This window comes from Schistocerca serialis, chromosome 11, assembly GCF_023864345.2.
Source record: "Schistocerca serialis cubense isolate TAMUIC-IGC-003099 chromosome 11, iqSchSeri2.2, whole genome shotgun sequence".
Lineage (NCBI taxonomy): Eukaryota > Metazoa > Arthropoda > Insecta > Orthoptera > Acrididae > Schistocerca > Schistocerca serialis.
The window spans coordinates 141,920,572-141,941,272 of NC_064648.1; the positions used below are offsets into that span (position 1 = coordinate 141,920,572).

At 44.6% G+C, this 20,701-nt stretch overlaps 1 protein-coding gene across 1 annotated transcript in view; it reads right to left on the reverse strand.

Moving 5' to 3' along the window:
- Positions 1-20,701, reverse strand: part of LOC126426868 (uncharacterized) — a 73,614-nt gene that overhangs the window by 22,585 nt on the left and 30,328 nt on the right. Inside the window, exons 3-4 of the mRNA XM_050088903.1 lie at positions 19,865-20,030; positions 5,467-5,493 (exon numbers count right to left, since the gene is read on the reverse strand). Coding sequence (XP_049944860.1) covers positions 5,467-5,493; positions 19,865-20,030 — 193 coding nt within the window. The remainder of the gene's footprint in view (positions 1-5,466; positions 5,494-19,864; positions 20,031-20,701) is intronic.

The following is a 20,701-nucleotide window of genomic DNA, read 5'->3' on the forward strand; positions in this document are numbered from 1 at the left end:
GCAGAAGAGATACAGGATATGTGGAAAGACGGTGTTTAATGGCTTTAGGAGGGAAAAGAGCTGTCAGCGACGAGCAGGAAGAAGAAACAAACGTTCATTATTAGAGTCTGAAAGAGATATGGAGGACTTGCGCTTGAATAAGGTAAAAGACATAGATACTCAAGTTTTGCAATTCCTAAATGCGCTGGGATTAAACGCAACAAAACGACTTTTCATGTTGTGGTGGAGACTTTCTAAAATATCATCGGTACAATTCCAAAGGTAGTAAAGGGAAATAAATGTGAGACTTATTGCACAATCAGTACAGTAGCTCAAGAATGCAAGTTTCAGAAACAAATAGCGTAGGATGCAAAAATAGTTGTGGACGTGACCGATGGTTTTGCTTTAGAAAAGGTGAAGGCAGTTCTGAAGAAGCAACACTTAAGAAAAATTGAGGCTCTTTTATGGGATTTGCAGACCTAGGAAAAACGTTACGGAATGGCGAATGGTGAAGGACTATCGAAATTCTGAGAAAATAACAGTGAGCATTACGGAAAGACGTGAAATATACATATGTAAAAGTATCAAAAAGTAACAATTAGTGCTGAAGGCAAATGACGAAATGCTCGTATTAACTCTTTCATTCTCACTGTTCAATGTAGCCGCGCGGAGTGGCCGCGTGGTTTGAGGCGCTGTGTCACGGATTGCGCGGCTCCTCCCGCCGGAGGTTCGAGTCCTCCCTCGGGCATGGGGTGTGTGTGTTGTTCTTAGCATAAGTTAGTTTAAGTAATGTGTAAGTCTAGGGACCCCAGACCTCAGCAGTTTGGTCCCTTGGGAATTAATAAATATCTGAACATTTTGTTCGATGTGTACATCGCAGAAGCAGTGACAGGTCGGTCCAGGAGTGGGGTTGAACCACAGAGTGAAAGATCACCAGGGATAAGATTCGCAGATGACATTGTTCATATCAGTGAAAGCAAGGAATATTTGCAGAACATACTGAATAGAATGAACAGTCTACAGAGCACAGAAAATGGACTGAGAGTGAATCGAAGAAAGGCGAAAATAGTGAGGTGAGGAAGAAACGTGGTTTGTGAGAAAGTCTGTTGTTGTCAAAAAAAATTTCCTTGTTTTGAGGAAGATATTTCTGAAAATGTGTGTATGGACTGCAGCTTTGTGTGGAACCGAATGTCGGACGAGAAAATCCCAGAAAGAAGAGAGTCAAAGCGTTTTGGACGTGGTGCTATGGAAGGATGTTGAAAATTAGGAGGACTGATAAGATACGGAATGGGGAGCGGAGAAGATTATATGGAAAACATTTACAAAAAGAAGAGACGTGATGATGGCGCATGTGTTAAGAATCAAGGAATAACTTTTATGATGCTTGAAGGAATTACAGAGTATGAAAATCGTAGGGCAAGACAGAGACTGGACTATACGGAAAGAACAATTGAGGACGGAGGGCGCAACTGCTGCTCTGGGGCGAAAAGTTGGCACAGGAGGGGGAACCGTTGCGGCCACTGGAAAACCTGTAAGGACATTGATCAACGAAAAAAAAAATGGCGATTTAGAAGATAGTTGGCCTTTTTAACTGGCATTCTTGCTTACTTCTGCCAATAGAAAGTGTGTCTGATATTCAAATGACAGGAAAGAGAGCGTTGACTACTGAATATATTTGAATTTCCATTAACATTTGCAATCAAAGTTCATCATAAAACCTGTACTGAAGCTGTGTTTCGTTGCCTTCTGCTACCAGACAGTGCTACAGGTTGTCCCATGTTTATACAGAAAAGACGTACAGGAACGTCTTCATGTTCTTACGTGTTTCTTCTCCCCACATTAGTTTAGGTATCTAGTTAGTAAAGTTTTACCGAATACTTTTATGGAAGAAAACTATATCCCTCAAGGAGATGTTTCAACTGTGACGTGGTTTCTGATGGCTATAACTAACAATACCTCAATGGACTGTTCGGGCGCTTTAGTTGCGGAGAGTTTTTCAGTTTTCAATACATCTTTCACAATTGAAGCAAGTACGCACCAACTGCAGATGATTGCTAAGAGACTAGAGAGATGGGCACACAGACCTGGATTCAAGTAATTGTCAAAAAATAAACTGCATGTGTTGCTTGTTAACAGTTCCCGTCATCCTTTCCGTCTTCCAGAACTGAAACTGAGGGACATCTTTTTAAATATGAAGGCGTCGGTGAGGTATATGGGCATCCATTTTCATCAAGCGTTCAAGTGCCTGCCACATCTGAGGAACTTTTGCTCTCGATCCATCAAAGCCCTTGAAATTTTAAAGCGTGCAGCACACAGAGTTTGGGAAGAAGATCGAGCAGACCTGCCCCAGTTTTAAAGAGAGTTTGTCTAGTCCCAGCTTCATGATGGATCTCCGATGATCAGACCTTCTAGACCGTCATATTTGGAGGTCCACTGGGTGGGCATTAGACTGGCAAAAGGTGCATTTAGAGCCTCTTCACCGAAGCTTGCCAGCCACCACTTCTGATCTGACGGCAGCTGCTCGCCGTAACAAATCTCCACGGCTGAGGTCGCTAATGCAATCCTGTGCAGTGGCGCTTGACCTGGTGGTAAGGCAGTTTGCATTCTGGTGGCGGAAAAAGTTTTTACTGCCAGTATTTGGGCGGCGAGGGGAGGAGAGGTGGTGGCGTAAAGCTCCTGGTCACCACGCTTTACGCCAGTGTTCTCGTTTGAATACCAAAGCTCTCTGCAGTGCCTCATCAAGCGGGGGCATGCAACACTGTTGATGGTGGTTTGTCTGCTGGATGGGGGTGTTCAGCCTGGTGGCCCCCTTTGTGTCAATCATGAGGAGCAGGCCATGCGCCAGCACTGGCTTTCACCCTCTCCTTTCCCCTGTCATCATCATACAAAACAAAGATCACACTACACACACACACACCCACACACAATACATACATGGAATATTACAAATATTGTAATGGATCACGTTGTAAATAAAAAGAAAAAAAGAAGCTACTCACTGTGCAACAAGCTTACAAAACGTCTTGTAAAATCTAATTGCCAGCATACCATACTGATTCTCTCCCACTCACAGAGTGGCTTTTCGATAATCGTCTGTGAGCAGTGGGACCATTTGGGAACCGAACAAAGAGCTGTATTTTAAGAGTGGTTGTGGCGAATACTAAGCCTTACAACACAGGTGGAGTAATTCCCCACTATATTACGTTTAGAAGCCATTACTTATTTTAAATTTGACTGATTTTAAAGATCGTAATTTTTTAGGTATATTTACTAACGTCTTACATGGACACATGAATTTTAAGATTGTTTATTGAAATGTATCTAGACAGAGAGGATCCCTTGGGTGCTCAATGGTTTTCTCTGATTGTGTCCTCAGAGTCTGCCTACCAGATGCTTTCATAATCCGTCATGCTGAGCTGTAGGATATTTGGAAGGCCCTGTATCATATGAGATGATACAAAGGAAACATGTTTCTAAACTGATCCAATACCCTTAGTGCTATACAGGCTCTTCAAAGTAAGCAGGTAGGTGAAAAGGTTTCGTAAAATATACGAACTGCATTTCTCTTGCGGCCACATTGTGGATAGGTGGTGGTGTTCTGCCAGGTACCTGGGCTGGAAACCAGCAGGTAGATATAGAGGTGAAGGAGGCCTGTAGGGAGTGGCAGTTGAAGAAAGCATCATTCCCTTGGAACCTGTGAACTCACCGTTGAGCCAGAAGGTCAGGCGTGAATGGGAAGGTGAGTGGCTTGTCACTTGTCACCGTACTGGACGTTGCTCTTTGTGGGTGGCGTTTTCTCCGTAGAAAGTTCCAGCCATTTCTGAAATTCGTTGAACTGACCAGATTACACTCTAAGCTGTTAGGTTGAAGGGGTTTCAGAGCGGTGTCTCATCCCTTACCAGTCCAACCTTTAGTCAGCTGCAGTTCCTGCTGCTCCATTTAAAATCTTTCATTGTATCGTTCCTCTTTTAGTTGACTGCTTTACAAATCATGATTTAATACATCATAGTGTCTCTTTCTCCTTCTCTCTCGCTCTCTCTCTCCTCTCTCTCTCTCTCTCTCTCTCTCTCCCTCTCTCTCTCTCTCTCTCTCTCTCGCTATGTGTGTGTGTGTGTGTGTGTGTGTGTGTGTGTGTGTGTGTGTGAATTCCTATGGGACCAAACTGGTGAGGTCCCTAGACTTACACACTACTTAAACTATGTTAATAACAACACACATACCCATGGCTGAGGGAGGACTCGAAATTCCAGTGGGAGGGGCTGCATAATTCGGAACATGGCACCTCTAAGTGGGCGGCCCACACAGAGTGGAAATAACGTAAAACATATTGTGACTGTGTACTGGAAACTTGAAGTTTCACTAGAGACTAGCAACTGTCACAGAAAAGCCTTACGTAAAATGTTGCCTGCGAATTCCCAACTGCGTCTTATGTAGAAAGTAATATCAATAGCTGGTTTGGATTGTTTGGTGGATGAGACCAGACAGCGAGGTCATCGGTCTCATCGGATTAGGGAAGGATGTCGGCTGTACCCTTTCAAAGAAACCATGCAGGGATTTGCCTGGAGTGATTTAGGGAAATCACGGCAAACCTAAATCAGGAGGACCGGGTGCGGGATTGAACCGTCGTCCTCCCGAATGCGAGTCCAGTGTGCTAACCACAGCGCCACCTTGCTGGGTTCAATTGCTGGCAATGCTGGGACACAGTGGGGTGGGGGATTACTCTATCAAGTAATCCAACAACTCTTCCACAGAAGGGAGAAATGTCTCTTTTCATCTCCTTTCAAAGAGTGTCAAACTAACATTCAGCCCAACAGTCGCATCTGTGACTATTTTCTAATAAAACACTAGAACAAGCACTAAAGATTTAATTTAATAATTGCCAACCTCTTGCTTCTTTTCAGAGTCTGTGGTAATTCTGTCCATTTTGTAACGAGAATTTTATAAGAATAGCAATTGTCATGATGTTAACAGTTCTTTTGTATTATTTATTACAGCATAATTCTTGTACAATCATCATGTCCAGCGTACTGGGTGAGTACTGTTCTGGAATGAGACCTCAGGTAGAAGGCCAAAACGATGGACCAAGACATTCTGTAGTAATGATTCAGTAGACATACATAAAAACTTTTGAAGTCAGTTGAGCCGGCCGTGGTGGCTGAGCAGTTCTAGGCGCTTCAGTCCGGAACCGAGCGACTGCTACGGCCGCAGATTCGAATCCTGCCTCAAGCATGGATGTGTGTGATATCCTTACATCAGTCAGGTTTAAGTAGTTCTAAGTCCTAGGGGACTCATGACCTCAGACGTTAAGTCCCATAGTGCTCAGAGCCATTTGAACCATTTGATGCCAGTTGATTACATGGCATGCTCATTGAAACTGGATTTTGATATAACATCTCACATAATAAATAATGCTGTAAAGACACTGTTGCACAACTGAGAACATATCCGCAACAATAACAAAAATTTGGTTATATGGACGATACATACCTCCTACAGGTGGCTTGAATCCCAGAGCTGCAGAAAGAAAAGTAGTGTAAATATATAAAGTCAACAGAGTCTGTTTTTAATAAATATAAATGTACAAAAGTAAATGAGATAAGTGCAGGAGAATAGTATAGTTCTAAGTTTCTTCAGCAATGGCAGTCGCTTTTATACAATAGACACATATCTAAATCATGAAGCAAAAAAGAAAACTTTCTACTGATGGTTTAAAAACTTAATTTCAGACAAATTTCAATTAACGATGTTCTTATTGCGTAATTTTTATCAGTCCTAGTAATCTGCATGGCAACTAATAAGATGAAAAAAAATTATATCAATAAAACACACTCAGCACAGTGCCTATGTGAACAATCAAAACAGCTTTCTATAGCACTCTGGCGTGTTCCTTTCCCTGTTTTGCCCAATCGGAACTAGTTATTCACTTTCAATGCCTTTGAAGTTTATAGGACATTACAGTGAAATCTGTCTTAGTTTTATTTCTTTTGAGTTCAGCTGTCACAAGGCATATCTTGAATTTCATTCATATAAGATCTTCAGACTCATCCAAAGTAACCCTAAATATTGGAAGATATCATTTAAAAAGTCTGTGAGATTTAGAAAAATATGTGAGACAAGATGATACCTTAGTTTTAAACGGTCAAACTTAATTTCCTTTTACCCCTCTCTTAAATTAAGTTTCATTTATATAATAGGCTAAAATTGTAAATTCTGTTCTATTTTCGTCTGTTCTGACTGCAGCAACACACACAGAAACAAGTTTATGTTTCATTTATAATGATATTTAGCCATAAGTCACAAATAATTTTATCTGTGTTTGTGAGGCATAGTTGTCATCTGTCAGTGGCTTAGGAAGGCAAAAGGTTGTTACTTATTTAACAAATAATATTTTGAAGAAAGTTAGGAAAATTTTCCCTAGATACAATTAAAAAAATGAAATTATGCCAAGGCTAATTACTAAAGATAAATAAGGTACACTTTACACTAACTGCGAATAAAGTAAAGCCTTGCATTCAGAATGAGATAGATTCTTGAGCAGAGATGCAACGAGCACTCTGGGACGAAACCCGTTACAGTGTTTGCTGCCCTTATTTGTATATGACATAGCATTCCAAGATAGTGGAATCGCAGATGGCAAGGCAGGAAATTAAAAAATCCAAGACAGGGCAACTACTGAAATATCCAAGATGATGGAACTACCTCACTTCTCCAAATTTTAAAATGATGGGAAATTTAAGAAGCCTACTTATGACAGCGAGAAATTCAAAAAGCCCAGACTTGCGTGTGCTGCCCTATTTTGGATGCGCTCAGTATACCCAAATGGCATGTATATTGCCAATACATTTAGGGGCAGTGTTATGGAACAGTGTCTCCCATAACTGCTCTTTAATCTAATTAATAACCCAGTCATCAAACTAGACTACAAATTCAATTCAATTTTCGAGCGATAAATGAAATTGTACATGTAACTGAAACAAATGCCAGCGATTGTGAATCTAATAAGTTCATCATTACTGCAAGTCTATGCTGATATGTGTAACGTTTCTGTGCAAGGTGGATCTGCTGGCTGGCTGTGGGAAGTCGAGAACTGCACGGCGAGAATAGCAAGTGGTTCGGAAAACTTTTTTTCGCTAAAAGGGACAGAATGCAGCCAGGTACACACTGGGAAGCAGCTGCAGCGCGGGACAGATGTGGGACGCCTTGCGTGGTCACTGCATGGCCATCCGGGAGAAATCTGCATTCTGTAAATTCCATTGTGAGAAGGAGCAAAAAGAATAACTTTTAAAAAGATAGAGGATTGTGGCGGGTTGGGGAAAAAACTGAAGCAGAGAGAAGTATCCACTGGATCCAAAGGAGTCCAGCAATAACTTATGTTGAAATTTAGGGGCAGATATTCGTAGGCACCTGCTACAGGTGTTGAATATCAAAACCTACGACACTTAGAATCCTTTCTACTGCCAGTTGCCATTAGATAATAGAGTGCTGATGTCATACCGAATACTAGCTCTCGGAAGCTAAGTAAGGTTTCGCTACTCTTGTGGAAGATGCAGTTTTACAATGGGACCTGGTGAGCGATATCATACGGCTCATCGTCTGATGTTTATTGTTTCACGAAACCGTGAACAGTAAACGTTTTTGTTTAATGATCCAGGATTGTATCGCCCATCTGAGGGAAGACGAAACCAACTACTCAGTGTTTCAACAAGATGACGCTACTGCTAACACAGCTTACAACACACTATGCGTCTTATGGAAGAGGTTTTTGGCGAAATTTTCATCTCAAAGAACCTATGGCAGCCTCGCTCCTCGGAGTTTATGCCAACAGACCTTTTTCTTCGGGGAATAGCATGTAGTGTACCGCAATCACCCATGCTTGATTCGAGATTTAAATATTGAAATAACTTCATACATGACAAGCATATCATAACCAGATGGACGGAAAGGGATTCCCAACAAAATTAGGCGGGTTCAGCCTTGTATAGTCACTCGTGGATGTCATTCCCAACATAGTGTACATAGTAACCACACAGTTACTTTCTGAGCACCCATACAAACAGTGGCACTCAATACACATATTATATACTCGTTACAGAGGAAATGTTGAAGAAGAAGAAATCCTGACCTCTGCCGCATTCGAGCAACGAAAAAATTCATAGGTGACAAATGAAAATTTCTATCAACGCTGGGGTTCTAAACCGGGTCTTGGAAGATGCATAAACTAACTACGCTACCTTGACATAGCAGTTAGATTCAACTGCGCAGACTACACAAGTGTGCTACCCGTGCTACATCCATATTCCTGTTCGCTGCAGAGCCGGCCATGTTGGCCGAGCAGTTCTAGGCGCTACAGTCGTAAACCGCGCGACCGCTACGGTCGCAGCTTCGAATCCTGCCTCGGGCATGGATGTGTGTGATGTCCTTAGGTTAGTTAGGTTTAAGTAGTTCTAAGTCTAGGGAACTGACGACCTCAGATGTTAAGTCCCATGGTGCTCAGAACCATCTGAACCATCATTCGCCGCACACAACCAAAGTTGCGTCCCCTGGCCCTCTTCCCCCTTTTCGCTCACCGCATCGCACACAGTCCCTTGCAAGGGCGGGTGAGGAGTGCTCTGCACTGAATGATGATGTTAGCCCTGACGGCGCATATACACTGCTGAGCCAAAAGGTTATGACCTCCTGCTTCATAGCCTCTTTGTCCGTCTTTTGAACGAAATACATCACTGATTTCGAGTAACAGGGTTCCGACGTTTTGAAAATTTGGAAATTTGTGGTAAGTTCCTATGGGAGCAAACTGCTGAGGTCATCGGTCCGTAGGCTTACACACTACTTAATCTATCTAAAACTAATTTATGCTAAGGACAACACGCACACACCCATGCCCAAGGGAGGAGTCGAACCTCCGACGCCGGAAGCCATGCGAACCGTGGGAAGGCGTCTAAGACCGCACGGCTACCCCGCGTGGCCCCGAAAGTTTGTCGGCACAGCTCATGTAATTCGCGTAAATAACGGGACGCTGATTTGCTTGCGCAGTGATGGCACCGGATAGCGACTCAGATGGCTACCGTAGGATTTACATCAGACGCATTTGGTCGCCGAGACATCACCGTGAGTTCACTTTATTGCTCCTCAAACCACTGTAGCACGGTTCTCGCTCCGATACACGGACCATTATACTGCTGAAAGATGACATCGCCGTCGGAGAAGACGCCGAGCATGAAGGGATGGCCGGCCGGAGTGGCCGAGCAGTGCTAGGCGCTGCAGTCTGGAACCGCGCTACCGCTACGGTCGCAGGTTCGAATCCTGCCTCAGGCAGGGATGTGTGTGATGTCCTTAGGTTAGTTAGGTTTAAGTAGTTCTAAGTTCTAGGGGACTGATGACCTCAGAAGTCCCATAGTGCTCAGAGCCATTTGAGCCATGATGGGATGCAGGCAGTATGCAACTGCCAATGTGTCCAGAATGAGATTTTCACTCTGCAGCGGAGTGTGCGCTGATATGAAACTTCCTGGCAGATTAAAACTGTGTGCCTGACCGAGACTCGAACTCGGGACCTTTGCCTTTCGCGGGCAAATGCTCTACCATCTGAGCTACCGAAGCACGACTCACGCCCGGTCCTCACAGCTTTACTTCTGCCAGTACTTCGTCTCCTACCTTCCAAACTCTACAGAAGCTCTCCTGCGAACCTTGCAGAACTAGCACTCCTGAAAGAAGGATACTGCGGAGATGGTGGTGGTTTTTGGGGGAAGGAGGCCAGACAGCGAGGTCATCGGTCGCATCGGATTAGGGAAGGATGGGGAAGGAAGTCGGCCGTGCCCTTTGAAAGGAACCATCCCGGCATTTGCCTGGAGCGATTTAGGGAAATCACGGAAAACCTAAATCAGGATGGCCGGACGCGGGATTGAACCGTCGTCCTCCCGAATGCGAGTCCAGTGTCTAACCACTGCGGCACCTCGCTCGGTGATACTGCGGAGACATGGCTTAGCCACAGCCTGGGGGATGTTTCAAGAATGAGATTTTCACTCTGCAGCGGAGTGTGCGCTGATATGAAACTTCCTGGCAGATTAAAACTGTGTGCCCAACCGAGACTCGAACTCGGGACCTTTGCCTTTCGCGGGCAAGTGCTCTACCATTTGAGCTACCGAAGCACGACTCACGCCCGGTGCTCACAGTTTTACTCATATCAGCGCACACTCCGCTGCAGAGTGAAAATCTCATTCTGGAAACATCCCCCAGGCTGTGGCTAAGCCATGTCTCCACAGTATCCTTTCTTTCAGGAGTGCTAGTTCTGCAAGGTTCGCAGGAGAGCTTCTGTAGAGTTTGGAAGGTAGGAGACGAGGTACTGGCAGAAGTAAAGCTGTGAGGACCGGGCGTGAGTCGTGCTTCGGTAGCTCAGATGGTAGAGCACTTGCCCGCGAAAGGCAAAGGTCCCGAGTTCGAGTCTCGGTCGGGCACACAGTTTTAATCTGCCAGGAAGTGTCAATGTGTCTCCGATTACTACCACAGGTGCCACGCAAGTGCAGGAGAATGTCTCCCACACCATAACACTGCTCCCACCAGCCAGTGTCAGTGGGTCGCTGCACGTTTGAAACCGCCGTTCACCTCGATGTCGACCATCGACCTAGTGCAGCAAAAATGTGGTTCACCCGAAGAGCCGACACTTTTCCATTGATCGACGGTCGTACCCCGACAGTCCTGTGCCCGCTGCAATCGTAGCTAACGATGTCGTTGCCTCAACACGTGGGGGTGGTGAGCTGCGGAGCTCCGTGTTGGGCAATGCACGATGAGAGGTGTGCTCCGGAACACTTGTGCTGCACCAGCACTGTGCTGTTTCGGCAGAGGTGCCACAGATCACCATCCGTGCTGCTTCACATAGCAGAGAAGCCTCCGACCCCAACGTCCTGTGAAGAATAGTGGACGTCTAGCTATTCAGCGCCTAATAGTAGTTTCACAGTCGAACCCCTTCCCGCAGATGCTCACGACAGTAGCACGTGAACATTCGACCGTCTCCGCCGTTTTAGAGATACTCGTTCACAGGTTCTGCGTAATAATAATCTGCCATTTGTCGAAGTCGCTTACCTCGGTGGATTTCGCCATGTGCGGCGCGTATCTCCGCCATCCGTGGCTGCTCCACTCACGCACTTTCATCACTGCGTGAGGGGCCCGCAGCGCCACCAGGCGGCGTCCAGCGACGCGGTGGACAGTCGTCGTAATGTTTCGGCTTATCGCTGTGTATCTGTGTAAGTGGTGCCTGTTCTTTCGGACATGTCGGGAAGAAAAGACACCACTCATATAGGTTGTAGATGTTTTTGAAGGCCTTTATGGTCAAAAACATCAGATGGTAGAGAGTGCCAAAATTAGCACTGTCCGATCTAGAACTAACGCTCAGCAATGAATACTTGGTTTTGTTTTGTTTACTTTAGCAGTCCAGGCTAATATTGACAGTGCAAAATGACAGCCACTCTTCTCAGTGCACGCCTTATGAGGCATGAAAGTTGCTTCCCCGACTCTGCTTGAGTTTTGTACACTGAATACTCCATGTAGCCACACGGGAAAAAAATACAATTAAGGGCAATATGGTTTATTCGTTTGGATGTTCACGTTACAAATTCTTGACGCAGAGACATAAGCAGTTTGCACGACATGTGCCCACCTCTCTGCCCACTGAAGCCCTCGAGCTGCCTGCAGCACTCACTCACTCTGCATGGAGACGCTCACAACGCGACACTACAGAGCGCCCTGCCCTCTGCGACTCCTTTCGTACTCACAGGGCTCCAAGTTCAGTGTCTGGACGTAAATTTGCTGAGGTGCCACCGCGCAGTTCTCCAACAAACAAGACAAAATTGGCTTTGAAGGTGACAAGACTTCCGAGTGTTGTTACCCAAACAGCATTTGACTAACTCAGCTTGTAGCATAGTCGGATTTTCAATCATGAACACGAGAGTGGAATCTAGCTAGTATCATACTTTTTTAAATGTAATATTGATCAACAAATGCGAACGTTAAGCAAGAAGTTTTGAATAATATTTTTAAAATAAAAGTAGCATCCTTTTATTGACGGTTACTAGATGTCTGAAAATCAATTTAAACTTCTTAGGAATATGCCAAAACGTATTTTATTCAATGAAAAAATTACGTATTTCAATAACACTAGTGAGTCTGTGAAAATGATACTTTCTCATTATCTATCTGATGTATCGGCTTCGTATGCCATATTTCAATTTACTGTCAGCAGCAACGAATAACCAAGATGTTATTCTTACTAAACACTATAGTTCCATATCTGTCAACTGAGATTACACTTTGTTAATAAATATATAAGTTTTTTTAAAAAATTGAAAGATACAGGGTGACGCAGAAAAACAGGAACATTTCCACAATCCAATAAAACTAGAAGTGGAGAAGGAAATAAATTGCATTCATCGTAACTGAAACCTCCCAACTTTGCCATTTAGGAAACATTGATGGCATTTATCATTTTTCTAAAATTACGACCTTTAGATGGCGTCCTCCTGTTCGAATACATTCGTGAAACCTGCAACATCTCAGCTGGCATATTGTGGATTGCATCCCAAATTCTCTGTTTTATCTCGTCCAGGGTTCTTGGTCGAGTCGTGTAGACTTTGCTGCACGAGAAAAGTCACAAACGGATAGACATGGCGATCTAGGAGGCCCGGGTATGTTAACGAATCGTGAGATCACACGGTAGTCAAACAATTCTCGCACGTATGCCACTGATTGCCGTGTAGTGTGTGATGTCGCTCCGTCACGTTGAAACCAGGCTTCTTGAACGTTTGCAAAGTTGTTCAATGCAGGTGTAATGAAAGTTCGTAACATCTCCGCGAACCGATCGGCGTTGGCAGTTATTGTGTTTCGTTGCTCATTTGCGAGACAATACGGTCCGATAATCCCACGTGATGAAACAGCACGCCATACTGTCACTTTAGTAGCGTGTCAAGGGCGCTCATGAACGGCATTAGGATTTGCGTTTTCCCAGTAACGGTAGTTCCGTTTGTTCACATTACTTGTGCCTCATCTGACGTCTTCATCGTCATTGTTTATTCTTGTTATCATTTGTTATCATTTGTTGTAATCGGAAATCATGGTCCTTAAATTGTTGCACCATCTGTAGTTTGCACGGATGAAATTTTAAATCAAGATGAAGGATTCTGCGAACACTCTCCCGGGACACTCCAATCGCTGCTTCTTGCTTACGAATTGACGCCGTGGTCTCCGTAAGACAGACTCGCGTTCAACATCAGTGTTCGCTGGAGAACGCACACTTCTTGGTCGTCCTGTTGGTTTCTTTTTGAGGGCAGATCCAGTGTCTTCAAAGTTATTAATCCAACATTTTATCGCGTCTTTCGACGGAACGGCATCATGACATCCTAAATTACAAAAACCTCGAAACTCCCTCTGTGCCGCTAGCAAACAATCATTGCTTTTATAAAACATTTTTATGGCTAACGCACGCTATTGTCCGTTCCACTGACGCATGATTAGGGAAATGGCGAACTGTTTACTTGCTGTCTGTCACGAACCCGCAGTGCTGCCACGTGCGCATGGCTGCCACTACACATTTCAAACTTTCCCGCTATTCTGTGTCACCCTGTATTTATCTTACTAGCGAGATTCGAACCATCGAACGTACTAACGTGCTGAGAAACCGACGAATTCGTCGAAATAATGAAAATTGTTTTTAACTGCACTTGGAGATCTGCTAACTGTGAAAGGTCATATTTCAGGGTTCTTTGTCGTACTGTCTTAGAAAACTTATGTGCGTGCATTGAACTCCATCTGCTACAAGTGTACACAAAATCGGAATCTGTGAGGACCCCTCGTCAATGTAGAATCCTCCTTTTACCACCATCATAACTGTGACCTGAAGCCACTTTGGCACGAAAAACTCCTAATAATTGCCTGACAGGTCTTTCACTGGAAACTGTCCTCATAAACATTAATAAATTATTTCTTTGGTATTGTGTGACGTCACCACATGTACAATCAGTGCCTTCCCGGTACTCTCTGCACTGCCGAAGCAGTCTGCCACCTCAGCAACAAACCACCTCCGTCGCTCGCTAACGGGCGATCGTTGTCGAAATCCACACGCTGTGTGGAAAGCCCACATCACAGAAGAATGTGAGTGTTCCTACTACAGACCCTGGAGGCAAATGAATCCCTTACGCGACTTGCCATAAGATGAAACAAATTGTACTATCTTGCGTACATGGGCGTGTTACAGCGTGTCATGAAATGATTCCATCATTTTATTTCCTACTGAAAGAAGTTTTTGGGCAGTATTACGTTAGTGAAGCATCTGTACGAGGCTAATTCGCAAACTAATGTTACAAAAATTTTTTGAGGTGCATAAAATTTAATTTGTCATAACAAAATTTAGATGCATTGTAGTACAGGTGTTGCATTGTTTTTTCACGCGATCACCATTTATCTCTATACATTTTGTCATTCGTAGGACGGGTTTTTTGATTCCTTTGTCATAGACGTCTCCCAACGCCTTTTTCAGTCAGTTCTTCACTTCGATTTTCACATCGTCGTTGTCGGAAAAGTGTTTTCCAATAAGGTGTTTCTTCAATTTACTGGCCGGCCACTGTGGCCGAGCGGTTCTAGGCACTTCAGTCCGGAACCGCGCGGCTGCTACTGTCGCAGGTTCGAATCCTGCCTCGGGCATGGATGTGTGTGATGTCCTTAGGTTAGTTAGGTTTAAGTAGTTCTAAGTTGTAGGGGACTGATGACCTCAGATGTTAAGTCCCATAGTGCTCAGAGCCATTTTTGAGCGGTGTGCGGACGCGCGTTCTCATGGAGGGGACCAACTCTCGTTCTCAGCACGTCTGTTTTGTATGGCTCTGCGAAGTTTCTTCAAGATCCCACAACATCTTCCAGCATTTATTGTCCCACCTATTAGCAAAAAATCAATGCACAGAACTCTATTCCTGTCCCAAAACACTGACACGACGATTTTCCTTGCTATATCCTGGGTTGTGAATTTCATAGCTATAATATCTCCGTTCATCTCCCTTTACAGACCCTCTATATACTTCATTTACCTTTCAGCTTTCCCTTCCTTGCTTAGGACCGGTTTTAAATCTGAGCTCTTCATATTCATACAGTTGCTTCCCTTTTCTCAAGAAGTATTTTTAAATTTACTGTAGGCGGAATCAATTTTTCCCCTAGTGAAACAATCCTACATTTGTCCTCTAGCCATTCCTGTCAAACTCATTTTGAGAGACGTTTGTATTCCCCTTCGCTTGCTTTATTTACTGCATTTTTATATTTTCTTCTTTCATCAATTGAATTCAATATCTCTACTATGCCTTGTCCTTCGACCTATTTGATACTCTGCTGCCTTCGCTATTTCATCTCTTATAGCTTAAGACCTACGATTTTTTTTCTCCGGACTGGAAAGAGATAGAAACATGCGCATTGTTTTAAAATGAGGCCGTGTTCATTGTCAATATGTCCCAGAGATGGCAGCACCGTACGGCAGATGGAATTTTACCGCCAGCGGCGAGAATGAGAACTGTTTTAAATACTTAAAATGGCGACGTTTTCCTTACTTGAACAGCGTGCAATCATTCGTTTTCTGAATTTGCATGGTGTGAAACCAACTGAAATTCATCGACAGCTGAAGGAGACATGTGGTGATGGAGTTATGGATGTGTCGAAAGTGCGTTCGTGGGTGCGACAGTTTAATGAAGGCAGAACATCGTGCGACAACAAACCGAAACAACCTCGGGCTCGCACAAGCCGGTCTGACGACATGATCGAGAAAGTGGAGAGAATTGTTTTGGGGGATCGCCGAATTACTGTTGAACAGATCGCCCCCAGAGTTGGCATTTCTGTGGGTTCTGTGCACACAATCCTGCATGACGACCTCAAAATGCGAAAAGTGTCATCCAGGTGGGTGCCACGAATGCTGACGGACGACCACACGGCTGCCCGTGTGGCATGTTGCCGAGCAATGTTGACGCGCAACGACAGCACGAATGGGACTTTCTTTTCGTCGGTTGTGACAATGGATGAGACGTGGATGCCATTTTTCAATCCAGAAACAAAGCGCCAGTCAGCTCAATGGAAGCACACAGATTCACCGCCAGCAAAAAAATTTCGCGTAACCGCCAGTGCTGAAAAAATGATGGTGTCCATGTTCTGGGACAGCGAGGGCGTAATCCTTACCCATTGCGTTCCAAAGGGCACTATGGTAACAGGTGCATCCTACGAAAATGTTTTGAAGAACAAATTCCTTCCTGCACTGCAACAAAAACGTCCGGGAAGGCTGCACGTGTGCTATTTCACCAAGACAACGCACCCGCACATCGAGCTAACGTTACGCAACAGTTTCTTCGTGATAACAACTTTGAAGTGATTCCTCATGCTCCCTACTCACCTGACCTGGCTCCTAGTGACTTTTGGCTTTTTCCAACAATGAAAGACACTCTCCGTGGCCGCACATTCACCAGCCGTGCTGCTATTGCCTCAGCGATTTTCCAGTGGTCAAAACAGACTCCTAAAGAAGCCTTCGTCGCTGCCATGGAATCATGGCGTCAGCGTTGTGAAAAATGTGTACGTCTGCAGGGCGATTACGTCGAGAAGTAACGCCAGTTTCATCGATTTCAGGTGAGTAGTTAATTAGAAAAAAAATCGAAGGCCTCAGAACTTGAATGCACCTCCTATATTCCTTTTCCTTGCTCTACTCAATCGCTGCGTAATGCTTCCTCTAAAACTATCAGCAACCTCTAGTTTTTTCAACTTATCCATGTTCCGTCTCCTTAAATTCCTACCTTTTTGCAGTTTCTTCAGGTTTAATTTACAATTCGCTACCAATAAATTGTGGTCAGAGTCCAATCTAACCGTGTAAATGTCTTAAAGTTCAAAATCTGGTTCTGAAATCCCTTTCTTGTCATTATGGAATGAATCTGAAACCTTCCAGTGTCTCCAGGAGTCTTCCATGTATACGCGCAACTTTTATGATTCTCAAACAAGGTGTTAGCGATGGCCGCGCGGGGTAGCCGAGCGGTCTGGGGCGCCCTGTCACGGTCCGCGCGGCTCCCCCCGTCGGAGGTTCGAGTCCTCCCTCGGGCATGGGTGTGTGTTGTCCTTAGCGTAAGTTAGTTGTAGTTAGAGTAAGAAGTGTGTAGGCCTAGGGACCGATGACCTCAGCAGTATGGTCCCATAAGACCTTACTACAAATTTCCATTGTTAGCAATGATATCCTCTGTGCAAAATTCCACCAGACGGCTTGCTCTTTCATTTATTTCCGTGAGTCGATACTCAATTTTTGCTTTTCTTCCTTTTCCTACTATCAAACTGCAGTCTCCCATCACAGTTAAATTATCGTTTCCTTTAACTATCTGAATAATTTCTTTTATCTCATCATACATTTCTTCCGTCTCTCCATTAGCTACAGAGCTAGTTAGCATATAAACTTGTACAACTATTGTAGGTGTGAATTTAGAGCATATCTTGGCTACGTTAATGCGTTCACTATGCTGTTTCACGTGGGTTATCTGCATTCCTATTTTCTTATTCATTATTACACCCACTCCTGCATTATCCCTTTGTGACTTTGTATTTATAACCCTGTATTCATCTGACAGAAGTCCTGTTTCTCTTGACGCCGAGCTTCGCTAAGTCCCGATATATCGAACTTCAACCTATCCGTTTTTAAAACCACTAACCGACCTGCCCAATTAAGGCATTTAACATTCCAGAATCCTATCCGTAGAACGCCAGATTTGTTTTCCTTGGTGATGACGTCCTTCTGAGTAGTTCCTGCATGGAGATCCGAATGGGAGATTCTTTCATCCCCAGAAATTTTTACCCAACAAGAAGCTATCACCATTTAACCATAGAGTAGAGCTACATGCCAACTGGCAAATTACAGCTGCAGTTTCCACTTGCTTTAGGCTGTTCGCAGTACCAGGACAGCAATGCCGTCTTGGTTAGCCAGATGAGTCAATCATCCAGACTGATGCCCCTGCAACGACTGAAAAGGGTGCCGCCCCTTTTCAGGAGCCATATGTTTGTCTGGCTTCTCGACAGGCATCACTCCATTGTTGTTGTACACACAGTACAGCTATGTATCGCTAAGGCAGACAAGCCACCCGAACCGACGGCAAGTACGTGGTTCATGGGAAACATCGGAAACTATGAACGAAATTTTCGCTCCTCAGCGGAGTGTGCGCTGATAGGAAATTTCCTGACAGATTAAAACAGTGTACCAGACGGAGATTCGAACAAAGGACCTTTGCCTTATGCGATCAAGTGCTCTGCACTTGGTATGAAACTTTCTGGCAGATTAAAACTATGTTGCCAGACTGAGATTAGAGCTCGGGACCTTTGCCTATCGCGGGCAATTGCTCTACCATCCGAGCTAGCAAGCACGATTTACGACCAGCCCTCACAGCTTCAATTCTGCCAGTACCTCGTCTCCTAGGTTCCAAACTTCACAGGAGCTCTCCTGCAAATCTTGCAGAGTTAGCACTCCTGGGAGAAAGGATATTGCAGAGACATGGCTTAGTGACAGACAGGTGGATGGTTCCAGAATGAAGTATTGACTCTACAGTGGAATATGCGCTCCTCTGAATCTTCCTGGCAGACTAAAACTGTATGCCAGACCGAGACTCGGGATCTTTGCCTTTAGTGGGCAAGTGCTCTGCCAGCTAACCTTCCTTCCAGGAGTGCTATTCCTGCATGGTTTCCAATAGAACTTTCGAAGGTATGAGACGAGATACTGGCCAAACTGAAGCTGTGACGACGGGGTGTGAGCTGTGCTTGGGTAGCTTAGCCAGTAGAGCACTTGCGCACGAAAGGCTAAAGTCCAGAGTTCGAGTCTCGGCCTGATACACAGTTATAACCTGCCAGGAAGTTTCTAATCAGAGAAGACTCCTCTGCAGGGTGAAAATTTCCTTCTGAAAACATCCCCCAGGCTGTGACTAAGCCATGTCTCCGCAATATAATTTCTTAAGGAGTGCTAGTTTTGCGAGGTTCGCAGGACAAAAATGGTTCAAATGGCTTTAATCACTATGGGACTTAACATCTGAGGTCATCAGTCCTCTAGACTTAGAACTACGTAAACCTAACTAACTTAAGGACGTCATAGACATCCATGCCCGAGGTAGGATTCGAACCTGCGACCGTAGCAGCCGCGTGGTTCCGGACTGAAGGGCCTAGAACCGCTCGACCACAGCGGCCGGCTCGCAGGAGAACGTGTATGAAATTTGGATGGTAGGAGACGAGATGTTGGCACAATTGAAGCTGTGAGGACGGTGCATGAGTTGTGCTCGGGTAGCTCAGTTGGTAGAGCACTTGCCCACCAGAGGCAAAGGTCCGAGTTCGAGTCTCGGTCCGGCTCACAGTTTCATTGGAAACTATGGTTTAACCAACAGAAAATTGCAATATCGCTTCAGAACAAATTAGTGTATTTGCACGTGCTCTTTACGCTTTTTTCTGTAACAATCCAGAAGAATTGTACTTGTTTCCCATTGCCATTACGTGAAGTTTTTTGCTATGTTGTATGTGCTTGGAATGTACGAACATAAATTTGTTTACATCATCAGGTATACCAGTCACATAAGTGCAGCTGACTGCTGTGTATTACATCGAACTTCAAGGAGGAAACTCTCTCTCCCCAGGAGACAACGCCGAGGCAGGCTTGGCTTTAGCCAGTGGCAGTGACGGGAGGGCACTGTGTGCAGCCAGCTCTTTTTCGCTTCTCGGCTAAATGATTACGACTGAAACTTTTTCTACTCACAGGACTTTTACCTGCTACGTCCACCTCTTCAATGACCGCGAAGCCCTCGGTTTTGGAATTTCATAACTCTACTGAAACAATTACTCGTGATCATGTGTTACTCAAAGATCAAATCCTTACCTTGGAAAAATCCGACTTCGTAGATATCGATGACCATCTGCACACAAACTTGTCTTTTTCCATCCTTCAGACCCTTCATGTACAATTTATACTTACCGTAAGGTAAGGCGACGAACTTTTTTAGGGTGATCGGTCGTGTCCAGTACCGATGCATGTAGTAGGTGCCCTGCCAACAGAGGTAGCGATGTAATTACACAATACAGGTTTTGTGACTAAATCAAAACTTCAACTTGTAGGATTATTCTTTGTCGAGGTCTACACTGAGTATCAGATGTAGCAGTCTCTTCCTGTTTTTTTTTCTGCTCCTTTCATAACTTAGACACGCTTATAGCATTTTGGCCGTCATATATTGGCACATGTAAGTTAAGGAAATAACAAAGGATGTTGAAATTCACACTCTAATAGTTAACATAGCAATGAGTGAACATCCTGATACTTCTCAGCAATCAGTGGCGAATGACAAAGACGGGAACAGGAAAGTCTAAATCTCAAGGCATTCGCCTAACACGAGTGAAATTAAGAAACAGAGTGTAAGACGTCGTGGTCTCCTGACCTTCATTGCTTACATATTCCGCCCTCACAATCACATTCTGCACATCAAGACGCTTCATTCGAACCCAAACTCGATAAGATAAAGTCAATCTTGTATGGATTCATTTAAATTATATGCAGATAACTAATAAGTCGCAAGTGCGCACCGTGGTTGAAATACTCGAGGCTGGCGTACACACTTACATTCCAGACACGACGCCACAGGAGCTTTTAGCTCGAGAGAGGCAAAACCGCACGCCAGGAGGCCAGTCCCAACCCATCTACGTCGGCCGGTGGCCGCCCCGG